The sequence below is a fragment of the Vipera berus genome (assembly GCF_964194415.1).
Source record: "Vipera berus genome assembly, chromosome: 9".
Taxonomy (NCBI): Eukaryota; Metazoa; Chordata; class Lepidosauria; order Squamata; family Viperidae; genus Vipera; species Vipera berus.
Window position 1 is genome coordinate 24,786,543 of NC_138212.1, and position 17,965 is coordinate 24,804,507.

The window sequence follows — 17,965 nt, forward strand, 5'->3', positions numbered from 1 at the left end:
GCCAGCCGTGGGCTGTTAGGCTTTTAAATGGGACATAATCTCTGTGAACTTATGCAGAATTGACTTGGGAGGCCGGTGTGTGGTGTAGTTGGTTCACATGGTGTGGTAGGATGGAGGGTTTGTTGTCACTGTGTGTTGGGGGGAGAGAGCAGGGGGGGGAGGCTCAGCTAATCTCAATGTACACGTTGTACTTTGACAATAAAGGTTTATTATTATTATTATTATATTATTATTATTATTATTATTTATAACAAATGAATCAAATTAGTGAAACCCAATATCCCCCCATTTTTTAAAAAATCAAATTTTCGACACCTTGCTAAGCATTGGCGGTACTCAAATATTGTCATGTCCTAAAAGTGGTACAATCTGTGAAAAGGTTGAAAAGCCCTGGACTAGAAGACCTCCAAGGTCCCTTCCTCTGTTATTCTACTATTCCAGGGGTAGGCAACCTTGGCAATTTCATGACTCCTGGACTTCAACTCCCAGAATTCCTGAGCCAGCGCTGGCTCAGGAATTCTGGGAGTTGAAGTCCACGAGTCATGAAAGAGCCAAGGTTGCCTACCCCTGTACTATTCTCTTATTTCCAGGTGGTCTCCTGTCCAGGAACAACTAACACCCGACTATCGACTTACAGAAAGGCAACTCTAGCACTCCATAAATTTCTAGGGTTTTTTCCCCCCTTTCCGCGGGGGAGGGGTAGTCGTCACCTTCCCATTTCACCCTTTATTCTCTTGGAAACTACCAAGCCAGAAAAAAAAATTCTAAGAGTTTCGACCACATAATTTTATCCTCGGCAGCTACCGTAGCCGCAACTCCCAGCCGACCCGGAAAAGACCATCGAGCTGTTCCAAAGACAGAAGCCGTTCCCTGCGCTGGCTTCCGGCTCCTGCTAGAGAAGCGGGTGGGAACCTTTTGCGAGAAGGGCGCGGACGGAGAGTGTCTGGAAAAGATGGGCCGCTTCTGCTTCGAATTCCGCGAAGAATCCTCTGTGGCTCCTTTTCTTTACCTCGGGTGGTAAAAGAGGTGCCCGGAAGCGTCTTTGTGGCCGGAAGCTGCGGCTATTGCGCCTCGGAGGGGCGGGGCTTCAGCGGCGTGTCAAAGGTCAGTAAATATTGGTGACGTCAGGCGACCAAGATGGCGGAAGGGTGAGCTTCAGCGAGAGTGCCGGGGGCGGCGCCGCTGCGAAGGGGACGGGCGGGGGAAGGAGCGAGGGCTCTCTGGGCATGTGAAGAGCGCTCGGCCCTTCCTTTCCGGTCTCTGCGCGGCCTGCTTGCCGAAATGAGTCGCTGGCGCTGCTGGGAGAGCCGGAAGATGAGCTGCAGGGCTCCTCTGGGGAGAGGCGGGGGGCCGGGGTGAGGAGGGGGCCCTGGGAAGCGGGGGAGGGTCGCCCGGCCTGTGGCGGCGCGCGGAGAGTCCCGGAGCAGCCTAGAGAGCCACGCTGGGCAGCCTGACCTCCCCGGCAGGCCGTCTGGTAGTCGGGAAGAGTCCAGTCCTCTGGGCCGCCCGTTTTGCGCTGAAAGCTCGTAGGAGCCGGAAACGGTCCTTGAGTCGTAAAGTTCGGACCTCGGCATGGCAGATTGAGGTTAAATGTTGCCTTTGCTAAAGCAGCGTTTCTCAGCCGGAGCCAGGCTGGGGGATTCTGGGAGTTGAAGTCCCCACCCACCCCATCTTAAAGTGGCCGAGGTTGAGAAGCTTCGGGTTAGAGGCTTACCGGGCTCACCAGCCTCTAGCCCAGGGGTGGCGAACCTTGGCCCCTTTATGACTTGTGGACTTCAACTCCCAGCTGGCTGGCTGAGAAATTCTGGGAGTTGAAGTCCACAAGTCATAAAGGGGCCAAGGTTCCCCACCCCCTGGGTTAGATAGAGGCTGGTGAGTCCAGTAAACCAGACTAAATTACATGCTGAAGTATGGGCTCACAGCCTAATTTTCTTCCGTGTTACTAGAAGAATTGATGTTTATTTTGTTTGTTGCTTTCTTTACATATGGCAAATTCGGGAAGCTTGAATTTGATGCCCAAACTAGACTTATACCTTACAGTACACAGTCAATATCACTGTGGACATTTGTATTATCATCTTTTAATATTATTAGTTGATGTCTTGCTTTTCATAACTCTGCCCTTCAATTCAAATTGGGTTTATTTAGAAGCAAATCTCATTGGGATCACTCAGTTTGTTACCCATTAAAAGAAAAATTAATGTTTTAATATCTGTTAATATCTTATTTAGTTTTTTTTTAAACAAACATACCAAATAATAATGATTACAAAATTAATTCATACAAGGTCCTGGGATATTGATTAGTTTAGGAAAATGCTCCAGTTGACAGGATTTAAGTAATCCACCAAATGTTAAAACAGAGATGGAAACTATTCAGCTTTATATGTTTGTCCTACAACAGGGAAGATGGAGGCTGGTGGAGGAGCTGGCTACAGCAAAGCCTTCAAACAGTCAGAGAGAAGGTAGGCAGAATTTTTGGAATTATACAAGTAAAGAGCAATGGCCTAAAGGAGCAACCTTGGGGGTGCTTCTTAATTTTGAGATATATTGATTGATTGAACCCTTTGTTGAAAACAGTATTTTTTTTTAACTTCTATAACTCTGGTTTTGCAGGAAAGACTTTGCTTGTCCTTTGCATTGGAATGGGCTGAGATGGGAATCCAGACTTGAAACTGGGTCTGCTAGCAAGCTGCTTCTCTTTTCTCCTCTCTTTTCCCCTCCACCAAACTTCCAAAATCAGTTTTGGAACTAGTTTGGCGCATGTGGCAGAGTGTTGGACTTCAAACATGAGATGCCTGTTTGTTGACGGGCATTCCTGTTTGTTGACAAACCTGCCAGGTGACTTTGAACAAATCACCTGCCTTTGCTTCCTGTAGTACTAAAGTCTGGTGTCTTACTCGTGTTTGTTATGAATCCAGTAATGACTCTAAGCTATTTTGGCTTTTAAAGGCTTCCCCCATCCATTAAGTACTGTTTAAAAAGCATCCAGAACTCCATCTTGTTGGCGGTCAGATGCTTAACTTTAAAACATTAAGGTAGAACATGCTAACTTGGCTGGAAATTGTGTTCACCATTCTGAGCATAAATCTTGGAATTGCAATACATGAGTACAAATTAGGCACTATTATTAATTTGAGTGTCTATGGAGATTCTCAGTCATCCAGGTCATGGTTGTCACAAAGGTGCTTTTTCAAAAAAATACCTTTGGGATTTAAATTTGAGCCTTTTTAAAACTGAATGTTAAAATGTATCTTTACTTAATATATTGGAATAGAAACTCTATGCAATAAAATGACAACTCAGCCATCAGATATCTAGCTTTGATTTTTGAAAAGATTCTGTTGTATTCTCTTACTAGTCATGCATTGGAGTGATCTCAAATTTCTGGCTTGACCATTGCCAGATCCCTGCACCTCCTTGTTTAATTAATAGCAACTCTTTGAAATTCTCTAGAAATTCTGACTTACCACACAAGAATCAGTGCACCCGTTCTCTCTCTCCATAGTCTACAGAGGCCTTGGAGTTCATGAAACGTGATCTGACAGAATTCACCCAGGTGGTCCAACATGATACAGCTTGCACCATCGCTGCTACTGCCAGTGTGGTCAAAGAGAAGTTGGCTGTAAGTAAAGGGCTCGTTACTGAGACGAAGGGTCGCATAGCAAGGAAAAATACCGGCAGAGTTTCTTTTGTTTTAGTACATGTTTATCAAATAGACTCCTTATTGCTTTGACATATAACTTCTCTTGATTCAACTTTGTGGGATGCTACCATCTCTGTTTCCCGTGGTTAATTTTTTGCTTTGTTTCATTGTCTCTTTTTGTGTATGTAAAGACGGAAAGCTCTTCGGGGACAACGGAAAAAGTGAGAAAAGGACTCTCTAACTTCTTGGGTGTTATTTCAGACACATTTGCACCCTCCCCAGATAAGACCATTGACTGTGATGTCATAACCCTGATGGCGACTCCATCCGGGACCACAGAGTTGTATGACAGTACCAAGGTACATTGCAGCCCCCCTGACCCTAAAATGGAGCCCTTCCCCCTCCGGTGAGCACCTCTTGTTCCTATAATTTCTTCCACCTGTTCTCTTCTAGGCTCGACTCTATAGCCTCCAGTCTGACCCGGCCACTTATTGCAACGAAGCTGATGGTAAGTGGAGAGGTAATCAGAGGCAGGGAAGACCAGAGGAGGGAGCTATATAGAATTCTGGAAAATAGGGGAGCCCTCTGCAAGATAATGAGTGGAGTTCATATCAGGTTTTTAGTGTTCATAAAAGCAAACCTTTCAAGAGTAAAAGCTTCTGTTACAAAAACAAGTCTCTAGCCCTCAGGTCTACAAATCAAGTAGATCTTATAATGGGAGGCCGAAGTTCATTCAGCCACAACTGATCAAAGCATGTTTGGATGGCTACAAGCAAAGTTATTCATGGTAAAAATCTGAGAAATTTCTGAAGGAGTCATTGCAAGTGAGATCCAAGCTGCATTTGAAGCATTTTTTTTGGGTGGGGGGGGGGTTGCTGCTATTTTTTTTCCTCATTGCTTTTCCTTTGCCTGATCCCAGTGCCTTCCACTTCAGTTCTCTGAATGGTTTCCTGGCTAGGAGATCGGAAAATCACAGGAAATTGACCAGGCTGGGAGATGGACCTTAGAATGATTGTGGGGTTTGCTTGACAGTGGGTGTTTGGCAAGACTCTTCAGATTGCCTCTTCCATCACTTCCAAGCAGGAGGGCAGAGGGGGACAACGTCCCATGTTCCCCTCTCGTGTTGCGTGGGTGGTGTTGGCGTGTGCACATTGCTCTTTAGCGTTAAAGCTGTAGTAAGCCAAGCCTGCTGGCAAATTTCTCAGGAAGGATGTCCGGTTTGCGGCGCAGCTGCTATGGCCGTGCAGAATACGATTCTCGTCTTCCCCGTCCAATTTTGCATCGCTGGGGGACCCTGAAACGGGTCGAAATTTGCCCCATGGACGTGACCAGCAAGGAGGGGCCCTCGCTGGATCACGGGAGAGCGGCAACTCTCCCGTTAGAGCCAGTGAATCCCTCCAAACCGGCGAACAAAAGGACCGGCCATAGAAATATGGCTCGTCCCTAGGCTGCTAACAGCCGAAGTCACAATTACCATCTGGCAACTCTAAAGCAGTGTGGAAGAGACTGGGTGAGACCTACCTCTCTTACATTCTAATTACTTACTTACCTGCATAAGCTGCTAAAGTACTTTCCCCCCTGTGGCGAGGGAAGGGAGATTTTAGCCCTCCCTCAAGAAACAGCAGCGATTGACTACCCAAAGGAATTTAAAACATTGGAAAAATACTGGGATCCTATTTGGAACTCTACTTCCTAAAACTGGTGGATTATAAGATTTGTATTTCCCCCCCCCCCTGATTTTTATTATTATTGAAGATCTGGTTTTTACCCCCTTAAAATAGAAGAAAAAACCCCTGAAAATATCCGAACAACTCTGGGATGACATATGGTGGCTAAACGTGAGATTGTAACCTGCTATTCTTTAAGAGAGACTTGTTGACAGCTTTGGAAATAGATAAGATATAAGCAACCTTGAAGCACCAGCTTCGAGGTACTCAGCTCAGCTCCTCACTTAGTGGACTTTCTGACTGTAAGGTTTTAGTTGAATATACTATAAGGGAAAAAGAACAGGAATTGATCTTTCCTACAGAGGAAGAGTGAGCGCCTGTTACTCGTCCCAGCTTCTGCCAACCTAGCAGTTCGAAAGCACGTAAAAATGCAAGTAGAAAAATAGGGACCACTACGGTGGGAAGGTAACAGCGCTCCGTGTGCCTTTGGCGTCTAGTCATGCCGGCCACACAACCATGGAGACGTCCTCGGACAAGCGCTGGCTCTTCGGCTTTGAAACGGAGATGAGCACCGGCCCCTAGAATTGGAAACGACTAGCACGCATGTGCGGAGGAACCTTTACCTTACAGAGGAAGAACAGGAACAAACCCGTTGTATGTTAAAAGCGATTATCCAAACTCTCCTTACAATTGGTGATGAACTATGAAACAGCAGGAAAAAACAAGAAAGCAGCCTGGACATGCAAACTCAAATTATGACTTTAACTAAAGAATCATCTATGGAGAATTCTACAGAAAAAGTGAAACAACCAAATGCTATGACAGAAGACTTAGCTATTCAACAAATACAGATAACGGAAAATACAAAAAAGAAATTGATAATAGAGAACAAGGAAAGGACTTTTCTTATAAACCAGAAGGAATCTGAAGATCAAAAAGAAAAGATGGAAGAGAAGATAAACATTTTGGGACAACTACGTCGAGATGGAAAAACAAGGAGACGATCTGCTAGATCAGCTAGTCCTCTTAAGAAAGCATCAACAACACAAGAAGATGATTGGATGATTTAAAAGCAAAGACACGAAAGATGATTTGGCAAAGAAAAAAAGCTAGAATAAGACTGGAAAGGATTGGGGTTTTGACTTATACATGAGATTTAAAATTGAATATATTAAAATGGATAGAAATGTATTCTGAATATAAGATGTAATGAGATAAAGAAAATTTTGGTTATATAAAATCTAGAAACAAATATTGAAATAATACTATATTGTTTTACTAGTTAAGGTAGATGTTAAGAATTTATATATAAGGTGTGTATTTTAAATATATTGTATGAGGAATTGTGATAAAGGAATTGTGGTTAATTAAAAATTTGGAAAAAAATATTAAACGTTAAATTGAAATATTAAGGGAAAAGCGATTATCAGGTTATCGATTGGCTAAAAGTTTGAATGCTTAAAAATAAGATTTGAATTTAAGATATTGTTATGAGTTGAGAAAGGTTAAGTAAAACTTAGAAATATAAATACTAATAATTAAATTTATATATTGGTTTGTGGTATAAAGTCTAATAGTTTTTTTTAAAAAAAATTAGCCTCAGATATGAGATATGAGACATAAAGAGGGAGGGAAAAAATACCAATGTGGAAACAAAAGAAATTTTGGCTATTAAATTGGAGGCTCTAAGATATTTGATAATTGCTAGAAAAATAAGAATATTACTTTGTACTATTGGTGTAGATGGTGAGAACCATGTATAGATATGAGGTATATCTGGAATTTTAGACGGGGAAATTGTGATATAAATTGAGGTCATTTAAAATTTGGAAATGATAAAGATTTAACCTTAAACATCAATGGGAAATGAAAGTTAAGAAAAATTTATTAGGTCATGGATTGTCTAAAAGATGGAATGTCAAATTAAGATATGTATAAACTGAAGATTATTGATGAACACTAGAAAATTATTCTTTGATTGATTGATGGAATAAGAGTTGTGTTGGTCCGAATATGAGACAGCACACATTAAGGGGGAAAGAGAGGGAATTAGTTGTTGTAATACTCTGAGATTGGTACTGATGGTATTTAAATGTAATGGAATTATTGCGCCCAGCCGCCACGTTGCTTTTCAAATATGTAAATGTAATATTGGGAAACCAGTAAAAAACCTGGAAAAAAAATCTCAGTAAGGAAGGCTAATGAACTGTGGTGTTTTATTCTAGGAAATAAAAGAGAACAATAATACGTTTGTTTGCATATTGCAGTTATGGAATTCCCTGTTGTCATAGTGTATTTTGATCTCTGTCTCCCGTGCCTCCTCTTTCTAGCTTGCTTTTTTAGAACCTTGATTTGATCCATCAGACTCTTCCTGTCTTGCCATTGAAGTCTGTAGCTTCCCAAATAAAGGAGGAAGATCAGCTTTGAGAAGTCCATGTACTTTGTTCGGAAAGGTTAGGGTTGTGGCGTCAGGTCCGTCTTTGTCAGTGAGGAAAATGAGATTTAGTTTTGTGGGCTGAGGATGCTTGTGTGGTGGTGACTGTTACCCTTGTTTGTCTTGGCATAGCTGTGGTGGTTTGGTGGATGTGGTATTTTCTCCTGCAGGACCACCTGAGCTATTTGAGGCCTGGCTTTTGCACTTCAGCCTGGAGGAGAAGAAAGGACAGATATCTGAGTTGCTGGGAAACAGCCCGTCTATCCGCTCCCTCTACTCCAAGATGGTAAGCTTGGCTCCTTGACTTCCTTTGTCTTTTCTTCGAGCTAACGGAGAGAGGCTTGTTGTTTGAAAATATCTGTGGCATTATACGCTCCTTTAACTTGTTTACCAGGTTAGTGTGTGATATGGAGGCTTTTGCCTCTGCAGAATATGCTGGAAAGCACTGGAATTTTCCTTGCCAAGAAGCAGCAGAATTGAGGGAGAATTGTTTTTCTTCATCTTCTGGGTTTTGCTCTTAGAATTGCTGGAACAGTTTATTTATATGCAAATATCTCTGCGTCCTTTGTCCATTCATGGGTCATCCCTGGAGGAATGGTTAATGCACACATCCAGAAAGGCTGGGTTGCAAGTGTGGCTCTCTTGCATCTCGGGTGAAACAAAGCCAATAATGGTTTAGGAAAGTTTACGCTTTTTCCCCTCTGATGGCCTTAGGTGCCTGTGGCCGTCTCCCACTCAGAATTCTGGCAGCGGTACTTCTACAAAGTCCACCAGTTGGAGCAGGTAAGTTTGCAGAAACACTCTTGGTTTCAGTTAGCGCAATCTTTGTGTCCCAAGTTGAGTATTGGGTTTATTAGCCGAACCAGAACCCAAAGGCACTCAGGCTATACTTCTTACGCAATTTATAATTTACTGAAGCACTGGGCATATAATAGGGAAAGGCAACACGTTCCTCTCTTGCACACTTCTGGTGATATTTCAACACCCTACATTTGAGAAAATGTCTCAGCCCCTTTCACCTTGCTTTGAAGTTCCGATTATTTATCCTCAGTGTAAAATTTGCCTTCGACTGTTCTCTTCTGCTTACATCACACACACACACACACACACACACTGATGCTGCTTTTGTGTCCTGTTGGGTTTCTTGGCTGTGCCTGGTAGAAAGCCCCTCTTCTCCCCCCCCCCCGCTGAAAAAGCAGGACTTTGCCCAGACAGGATGGGTTTTGCCCGGAAGCTGTGGCTGTGTGCGTGCTCGCTCTCGCTCTTTGTCCCCATTTGGCAGCAGAGCCAGCCGAGCCTTGCTGACAGTTGTGCGCATTCTCTGTCACCCCAGGAGGAGCTCCGGAGGGAGGCTCTGAAGCAGCGGGCAGAACACAGTGTTCACTCGGAGGATCCAGGATGGGAGGAAGAGGAGGAAGGTAAGGGAGCCATAAGCTCTGGCCATTCACTGAGGGCCTGGTCCTTTCGGGACTCCCGCAGGGCGGCCGCTCAGTTACTTGCCAGCGAGAAGTTCTGCCCCCTTCGGGGCTGCCTCTGATGACTTCTCTGCAGATCGAAGAAATGGAACGCGAGCATGCAAAGGAGGGCCGATTGAAGTCGGCGTCAGCGGAGAGAGGCCAGGCCAGGTACTTAGGGGGCAGCCTGCAAAGCCAAGAAAAAGGGGGCAGCCCCCCAGTGAGCAATACAGTCATTCGACGTTTGGGAGAGTAATTTTGTCAATGCTTAACACAACTGGGAAGAGGGAGGAAATGCCTGCCTCAGAAAAGTTCTTGTTTTGGGGGCTGCAAGGTATCGATGGCTCTTCTAGGTAACTCTCCAGCTTTCTCTTTAGGGGCACTGTGGACTCTTGGCCACTACGAGACCATCAAAATGAGCAGGGCTAACTTTTTGGACCCATTTGAGGACGGTCCATAAACTTCCTCTTTTCCATACCTAAATTCTGTAGGGTGCTTATTCTGCAAGCTGCGCAAGCCTCCTTTAGAGATTCTCAAGCGGCGTCGATATTAATAGCATCCTGCAAAGGTATCCAGCAAGTCATAGAGTAATGATGGAGGCCTGGTTTGCAAGTGGTAGGCAGGCATCAATTGGCTCTTGACTTTATGAAACGTGTGAATCTCTTTTGAGGGAGGCAGGTGGCGGAGGAGGTTTAAATTTAGTGTTGATTCCTGGCAATTACCTGAACTAGTTCCTGCAATATTCTTAGCAAGGTTTTATCTGAAGTGCCTTCTTTGGACTGAGATGGAACAAATGCATCAAGGACTGTCCCGGTTGGCTTCAGGCCCTGAGGCAGCCTGGTGGATGCTAGCCGGGCACCTTAACTGCTCACTAGACCTGACTGGCTCGCAACCTGAATCCCCATTAGTTACTGCTGGCTGTGTTTTACACCAGTGTAGCTTGTTCAGTACACCCTGGTTTTGGTCTTGGTCAGGCATTATGGGTGAATGAAGCCAAAATTCTGGGTAGAATCAAGGAAAACTCTGCATTCACCTTGTGGTTTCAGTGATAAATGCAGGCAACCTTCATTGTTCGTTCTGCCTCCCAAGAATGGCCTGCTCAGCCTCTAAAGGCAGCAGTGCCCAACGGTGGGAAACCGCGCGAGAAAAGATCACAGCGGTCACCAGGGGAGAGTGTGGGAAGTCCTAGCGCCAGCCTTCTTGCTTCATCTTGGTAGTCCTCGACTTACAACCATTCACTTAGTGACTGTTTTAAATTACAATGGCACTGAAAAAATGACTGGTATTTGCACTTAATGACCGTCACAACGTCCCCACAGAGTTATGTGATCGGAATTTGGCAACTGCCATATATTTATGCTAGTTGTCCTGTCCTGGGGGTCATGCAATGGCCATTGGCAACCTTCCAACAGTCAAAGTCAATGGGGGAAGCTGGATTCGTTTAATGACCACATGATTCACTTAACAACTGCAGTCATTCCTTAACTCTGGCAAAAAAAAAGTTGTAAGATTGGGCACAACTCACTTCAGCATCGCCTTGCTTAACAAAGGAAGTTCCGGTCCCAACTGGGTTTGTAAATTCGAGGACTCCCTGTGTTGGTTTACCTCATTTGGTTTTCCTGACATTGTTTCCTCTGTCATCAGTGTTTCTTCCTCTCTTGACACAGAAGAATTTGTTGGATCCTCTTCCTCCTCCTTACAAGCTGCAATCCAGGCAGAGGCTCCCCCCATCTTGGCAGCAGAAGCCGTCCCGACACTGGAGGCCTCGGGGGAGATGTGGGCCATGCTGAGCCCCACCCCGGTAGAGGCGACCCCCTCGGAAAGCAGCGAGAGTCTCTCCCTGGTGACTCGGATCACAAACCCCACCGCTGGGCCTGCCTCCCCCTCACGGACTGGAGCCCCACTGGCAGGAGGAGCTGAGGGGGACGATTCTCCGAAGCGGCAGGAAGCCAGCAGAGATGAGCAGGGAAGCTGCTTGGCTAACGCAAGGGAGCCTCTGCAGCCTTCTCCACCTCCCCAGGAGGCCACGGCCTCTGCAGAGTGGCCTCAGGAGCGCGCAGAGAGCAAGTCAGCCAGCAGGACAGAGACTCCGCGGGAGGAGGCGCCTCTGGACTTGCGACTCTTTGAGCTCAACTCGGACAGTGGGAAGTCCACACCATCCAATCAAGGGAAGAAAGGTGACTAGCTGGGAACCTTCCGCTTTTTCTAACCGTGTCTTAATTTTGTGTGTGTGTCTGTGTGTGTAGTTCTCAACCTACGACCATAATGGAGCCTGCCCACCTCAGTTGTAAGTCATGATGGTCATAAAGTGGGTCACCCACATGTCTGACCCAGTGGTCATTAAGCAAGTGCCACGGTTCTTAAGCAAACCAACAGTTTGCTATGGCCGGTTTTGCCGAGAACCAGAAATAAAAGCTGTTGCAAAGTCTGCTCGTGCCCCCATGTGACCTTGGGTGGTCCCAGGGGTGGTGGGGGCACTCAGGACCTGAGATTGGAGAAGACACAGACTGCCAATAGGGCGGGAAGGGACGTTTATAGAAGTGAACGTTGGAATTCTTTCAGTTCAAGATCCTTTTCAAGGATTCTGGCAAAATAGCCGGGCTGCTGCATTGAAGAAGGCTGCTTGTCAGGTGGTTCTTGTGAATCTGACGTCCGCTAACTGTGGTGTGCTGCCTGATAAATGTTCGTTAGATTTGAAAAGCCTGCTTTTGTGTGGCGTTTCCCTTCCTGTTCCAGGCTCGAGCACAGATATAAGTGAGGACTGGGAAAAGGACTTTGACCTGGACATGACGGAAGAAGAGGTTCAGCTGGCACTTGCCAAAGTGGACGTTTCTGCGGCGGAGGTAAGCACTCGGGGATAGTCCTGTGCAACTGAGGAAATCCTGAGGAGACGTGTAGCCTTGCACAGCACTTCCTCTTTGCTGGACCTTAGTGGAGCGGAACAAAATCCATTCGGCATTCCACATGTGCATTACATAAAATCTCATTAGAGAACTTTTGGCTCGCACGGGGAACTCTTCCCCGTTATGGCCTGTTAATTTGAGGGTTTAGTTATATGTGGGAACGGCGAAGGGCGGTATATAAATATTATTAAATTAAATTAAAATTAAATTAAATTAAATTAAAAAGCAGCGGCATTTGATCAGGGTTCCCATTTTACTGATAAGGAACTGAAGCTGGGAATGTGCCAGAGGAGTCTCCTCTCAGACATGCAGAGAGAAATGTGACGTTGATGGCACTGTCCCTGTTTTCTCTGAGTCCTTGTCTCCGTTGATTATCTGACTGGCCTTGATAGAGAAGCCGTGAGTTGGATTGCAGCCCGAAAGAGATTTGGGGGTGTTCCCACATGTTTCTGTTAAAGACGGATTGGAACTTTCTTTTATGTTGGATGTATTATTTTGCTAAATCGCTATTTCTGAAACTTTGCAACTTTAAGATGTGTTCCAGAATGTCCCAACCAATAATAATTTTTATAAAGGAAAGCAGCCATGTGCTAAAAGCAGTTCTTGGAATTTGCTTCTGGCAACCAAGAACGTTGAATGTTAGCCAAAATTAGAGATACATATTTCACAATTCTAAGCAGTCCCGCCTGCCTTTCTCTTCCTGCTCCCTCTTAATTACAGGTGATTCAACTAGATTTGCAGATTCAGTCTGAGGTGTAGGTGGCTTTTCCCCTGTATCAGGGCAGTACAGTGAGGGGGGGAAATTATTAGAACCCCTGCTGATTTTGTACGTTTGCCCACTGACAAAGAAATGATCAGTCTATAATTTTAATGGTAGATTTAACAGTGAGAGATAAAATAACACAAAAAAATCCAGAAAACGCATTTCAAAAAAGTTATAAATTGATTTGCATTTTAATGAGTGAGATAAGTATTTGACCCCTTTGCAAAACACGACTTGGTACTTGGTGGCAAAACCCTTGCTGGCAATCACAGAGGTCAGACGTTCCTTGTAACTGGCCACCAGGTTTGCACGCATCTCAGGAGGGATTTTGTCCCACTCCTCTTTGCAGATCCTCTCCAAGTCATTAAGGTTCCAAGGCTGATGTTGGGTAGCTCGAACCTTCAGCTCCCTCCGCAGATTTTCTTTGGGGTTAAGGTATGAAGACTGGCTAGGCCACTCCAGGACCTTAATGTGCTTCTTCTTGAGCCACTCCTTTGTTTCCTTGGCCGTGTGTTTGGGGTCATTGTCATGCTAGAATACCCATCCATGACGCATTGCCAATGCTCTGGCTGAGGGAAGGAGGTTCTTACCCAAGATTTGATGGTACATGGCCCTGTCCATTATCCCTTTGATGCGGTGAAATTGTCCTGTTCCCTTAGCAGAAAAACACCCCACAAAGCATAATTTTTCCATCTCCATGTTTGACTGTGGGGATGGTGTTCTTGGGGTCCTAGGCAACATTCCTCCTCCTCCTAACACAATGAGTTGAGTTGATACCAAAGAGCTCAATTTTGGTCACATTTGAACACAACTATTTCATCCAGTTCTCCTCTGAATCATTCAGATGTTCATTGGCAAACTTCAGACGGGCCTGTGCATGTACTTTCTTGAGCAGGGGGACCTTGCAGGTGCTGCAGGATTTCAGTCCTTCATGGCGTAGCGTGTTACCAATCGTTTTCTTGGTAAATATGGTCCCAGCTGCCTTGAGATCATGGCCAAGATCCGTGTAGTTCTGGGCTCATTCCTCACCATTCTCATGATCATTGAAACTCCACGAGATGAGATCTTGCATGGAGCCCCAGACCGAGGGAGATTGAGAGTTATTTTTTGTTCTTCCATTTGCAAATGATCACACCAACTGTTGTCACCTTCTTACCAAGCTGCTTGGCGATGGTCTTGTAGCCCAATCCAGCCTTGTGTAGGTCTACAATCTTGTCTCTGACATCCTTGGACAACTTTTTGGTCTTGGCCATGGTGGAGAGTTTGGAGTCTGATTGATTGATTGTTTCTGTGGACAGGTGTCTTTTATATGGGTAACAAGCTGAGATTAGGAGCATTCCCTTTAAGAGTGCTTTTTATATAAATATTTTTATTATTATATCAAAAATTCCAAAAAATAGAGTGCTCCTAAGCACATCTCATTACCTGTGTAAAAGACACCTGGGAGCCAGAAATCTTGCTGATTGATAGGGGATCAAATACTTATTTCACTCATTAAAATACGAATCAATTTATAACTTTTTTGGAAATTTTTCTGGATTTTTTTGTTGTTATTCTGACTCTCACTGTTAAAATAGACTTACCATTAAAATTATAGACTGTTCAATTCTTTGTCAGTGGGCAAATGTACAAAAACAGCAGGGAATTAAATATTTTTCCCCTCACGGTATTGCAGAAACTCTGTTGGTCTAGGACAGGTGTAGGCAACCTCGGCTCTTTTATGACTCATGGACTTCAACTCCCAGAATTCCTGGCTCAGGAATTCTGGGAGTTGAAGTCCATGAGTCATAAAAGAGCCGAGGTTGCCTACCCCTGGTCTAGGAGGCAAAAAAAGCATCGGGAGGGATGGAGTTGTGGGCTAGCAGTTCATTGCTTGACTTGACTTATCACTGGCTGGATTTGCAAGATATAAGTGAGCATGATTAAATAAAAAAAGAAAACTTCAGCCATGGCCTTGAGCTCCTTTTTGGTTGGTTTCTCTATGAATATAGGTCATATGAAATATCTACAGTTTATATATGGTATATATTTCAGTATAAAAGAAAGTTCAATACAGATGGGAAAGAGTTTCAGATGAATGTGTGTATGGGTTCATCTAAAAGTCTTTTCCATTCATATAGAGCTGCCTTTCATATTGTAACGTATGCTCCTAGATAAAATTACAATCTTTGTATCTTGGCTTGAACGTTAAGTCGGCCAACCAGTTTAACAACTAAAATGCTTTAAATGACGATCCATTCTGGTACATTGTGGAATTCCTGCCAGGGTTTCCACTTGATCTTTGTAACCTCATGTCTAAAATGACACCTTTGTTGAACACACCCTGTCTCTTTCTTTCTCCTGCTTGCAGATGGAAGATGAAGAATGGGAGGACTGGGAATAACGAGGGCCTTTGCTCTCCATGGGCTCCTTGGACTCAGCCTTGCCCCTACCCCCCCCCCACCCGGACCACCCAGTGTGGATTAAATCACAGACCAACTAGTTCCTTTCTCTCCTGTAAAAGTGTTTTGGACTGGCTACATCTCATCTCTGTGCAAGTCTTCTTTGGGAACTTGAACCCTCACTCAGATCCCGATGGTGGCTAAGTTGTACAGAGGGGCTGAAGAGCAACAGCGCAAAGGGTGCATGTGCTGGGGCCTGTTTCTCCCCCGGGCAGAATGGATTTGATTTCATTCTCACTTCTTTTGGCATTTTAGAGTGGATTAGAATGGGATGGGATGAATTATCCCGGTTTGAGTGATCTTCAGAAATAATTAGGATTATTCTACCTATCTCTTTTCAGTCTGATAGCTTGCTAGCTATGCCATGTTTTGTGTCTTGAAACCCACACAACTTCTAGGGATTTGCAGGAGCAAATCTCTTGGCTTACCTGTGTGAACTCCAGTCTTAAGAAGAAACTCTGAGGCATTTGTGGACCCTACAGACCCCCCTCCCAGCTCATAGTGCCTGGTTTGGAATTAACTTTTGCATAAACGAACCCGTGTCTCTTCATGTTCCCCCCAAATGTAAGCTGGTCCATTTTTCCTGGGAAGTGAAGCCCTTTTTCAGGTGGAATTATTGTTCTGAGGCCTTCCTCATTAAGTAATCCCATGGAGTATCTTGCATAAGTTCCAGTTACGGAGGGGGAAAGAGGCACATTCCTCCTGGTTTGTCACAATCATGGCTAAGATCTCTTTGAAAGGGCCCCAATTTTGGGGGGGGGTTGCACATCCCTTGAGCTAGTGCTCTACAGTGTTGCTTGGACTGAAGTATCCCTTGCCTCATTAGGAAAAAGCACCCTGGATCTTCCCGGAAGCATCTTCATTTGCCAAAGCTTCATAACCATCTCTCTCCCCCTTGCATTGATGCGGCTGAGAACGTCTGTAGATCCTCTTCCATAGATAGAAATGCTTGGGAAGCAACATGCTTGTGTGAGAGTTTGGTTGCTCTCCACCCTTGTCAAGACCCGTCTTGGCAAGGGCACTTCCTTATCCACCTTCTCTCTAAATAATCTGTATAGGCATCTTCTCTTTTTTTAAGGGAAAATGGGGGGGGGGGAGAGTGGTGCCCCCCCTTTTGATCTGCTTGATTTAGTAGTTGCTGCATTGCAATGGAGTGTGACTATAATTAAGTCTCACTTTAGAACTCATCATGCTTTTTTAAAAAAAATGGGTCCAAAAGGCAGATTTATCTTCTTGGAGTACCACACACCAATACACCAGGTCTTTCTCAACACACCCAACTGAATTGCAATGGAACCGGTATCGGCTCGTTGAAGTGGGTCTGAAGCCAACCCATCCCCCTGGTGGGACAAGATCCCTGCTTTAACTGGTTTGGGAAGGATTCAGACTGGAGCCATCCCCCTCCTTTTGTCCCCAGTGCATCTGCACGACAGCAGCAGCCAGTAACTGACAGCGGCCCGGGCCACGTCTTTCCCTCCCGCAGCGCAGCGTTCAAATGGGTTCCTCTCTGGCCAGAGAGGGAGGGAGGGAGGGAGGGAGGAAGGAAGGAATTGCCGCTGCTCTCCTCTTGTTATAAGCAGCAGCTGAGAGAGGAAGCCCCTTGAGAAGGCGATTCGGTGTGCAGGGTTGAGAAGGGGAACACGGTGCCTGTGGAAGTTGCTTGGTCTCGGAGTCACTGAGGTGTTTCTGATAAGATGAAAGACTGGCTTTTGGGGCTCCCTTGTGCCACCAGGTCATCGGCATCTGTCTGAAGGACAATTGACTTAGGAGTCATCCCTGAAACTAGAAGTTCTGGAATAATTTAGTGCTTAAAAATGAAGATATTTGCATTGTACAACGGCCAGTATCGCCACTCCGGAGAAAGCTGTTCTTTGGATATATCAAACGCCTTTCTGGATGGGGAGAATATTTGTCTTGAACTCTGGTGATTCCTCCTGAAGGGCCGAGCAACCTCTCGTGAGGGTGTGAAAGGCATAAAGAGGCCCATCTGGACCAGGCCTCCTTACTGGGTGGTCTAGAACAGCTGATGGGTGAATATGTGAGAAAGGGGGTCCTTACAAAAGCACCCCTCCTTCCTCGGCTCTTAAGGGTTTGGGGCGATGGGACGGGAGATGGTAGCCTAGAGCAGCGCTTCTCCACCTTAGCAACTTTTAAGATTTGTGGGCTGGCTGCCCTTTGATGAGACGGACACCCCGAGATGCTTTGCCTTCAAAGGAAGGGCTCCCCATTTGTGGCAAGTTGCTGAGGTGGAGAAACGTTGCTCCAGAGTCCAGTCTTGGTGCCGGGAGACGTCCTGGGCCTCCAGTTTCCTCATAAGTACTTTTTCTTTTTCTTGGTTGTGCAATATTATCTCGCGTTTAAATTATATGGCATCTCCCTGGACTGTTTTCTAGCTGGGGTGAACAAGTGACTCTAACAGCTGTTAGTTTTGTAATTATGACTTCGCCTTTTACAGATTTGCCATCAATGGCAATTAAAGGAGTTCTACAGAAACGATTTCATATGGGTTTTGTGATTTTTTTTTCATCCTCTGTAAGCTTCCAAGCAAATATCTCCGGTGGCCTGGCCTTTATTCTGTGCCAGATACAATGAGTGCAAGGAGCGTTGGCACAGTAGAACTTGGCAGCACCTGGAGGATTTGATTGATAGACGCACTAG

The 17,965-nt window shown here is 45.1% G+C and overlaps 1 protein-coding gene across 6 annotated transcripts in view; it reads left to right on the top strand.

Moving 5' to 3' along the window:
* Positions 1-802: 802 nt before the first annotated feature.
* BSDC1 (BSD domain containing 1) overlaps positions 803-17,965 on the top strand; it is a 29,844-nt gene continuing 12,681 nt past the window's right edge. For 3 of the 6 annotated variants that reach the window (XM_081335356.1, XM_081335353.1, XM_081335354.1), the window contains exons 1-10: positions 1,216-1,355; positions 2,404-2,464; positions 3,508-3,624; positions 3,837-4,004; positions 4,099-4,153; positions 7,917-8,032; positions 8,461-8,529; positions 9,080-9,164; positions 10,868-11,377; positions 11,937-12,043. In XM_081335356.1, coding sequence (XP_081191482.1) covers positions 1,282-1,355; positions 2,404-2,464; positions 3,508-3,624; positions 3,837-4,004; positions 4,099-4,153; positions 7,917-8,032; positions 8,461-8,529; positions 9,080-9,164; positions 10,868-11,377; positions 11,937-12,043 — 1,362 coding nt within the window. In that variant the 5' untranslated portion in view covers positions 1,216-1,281. Of the gene's footprint in view, positions 1,105-1,128; positions 1,149-1,215; positions 1,356-2,403; positions 2,465-3,507; positions 3,625-3,836; positions 4,005-4,098; positions 4,154-7,916; positions 8,033-8,460; positions 8,530-9,079; positions 9,165-10,867; positions 11,378-11,936; positions 12,044-15,216; positions 17,804-17,965 lie in introns of those variants that run through there. The other 3 variants (XM_081335357.1, XM_081335358.1, XM_081335355.1) reach the window with 3 other exon arrangements.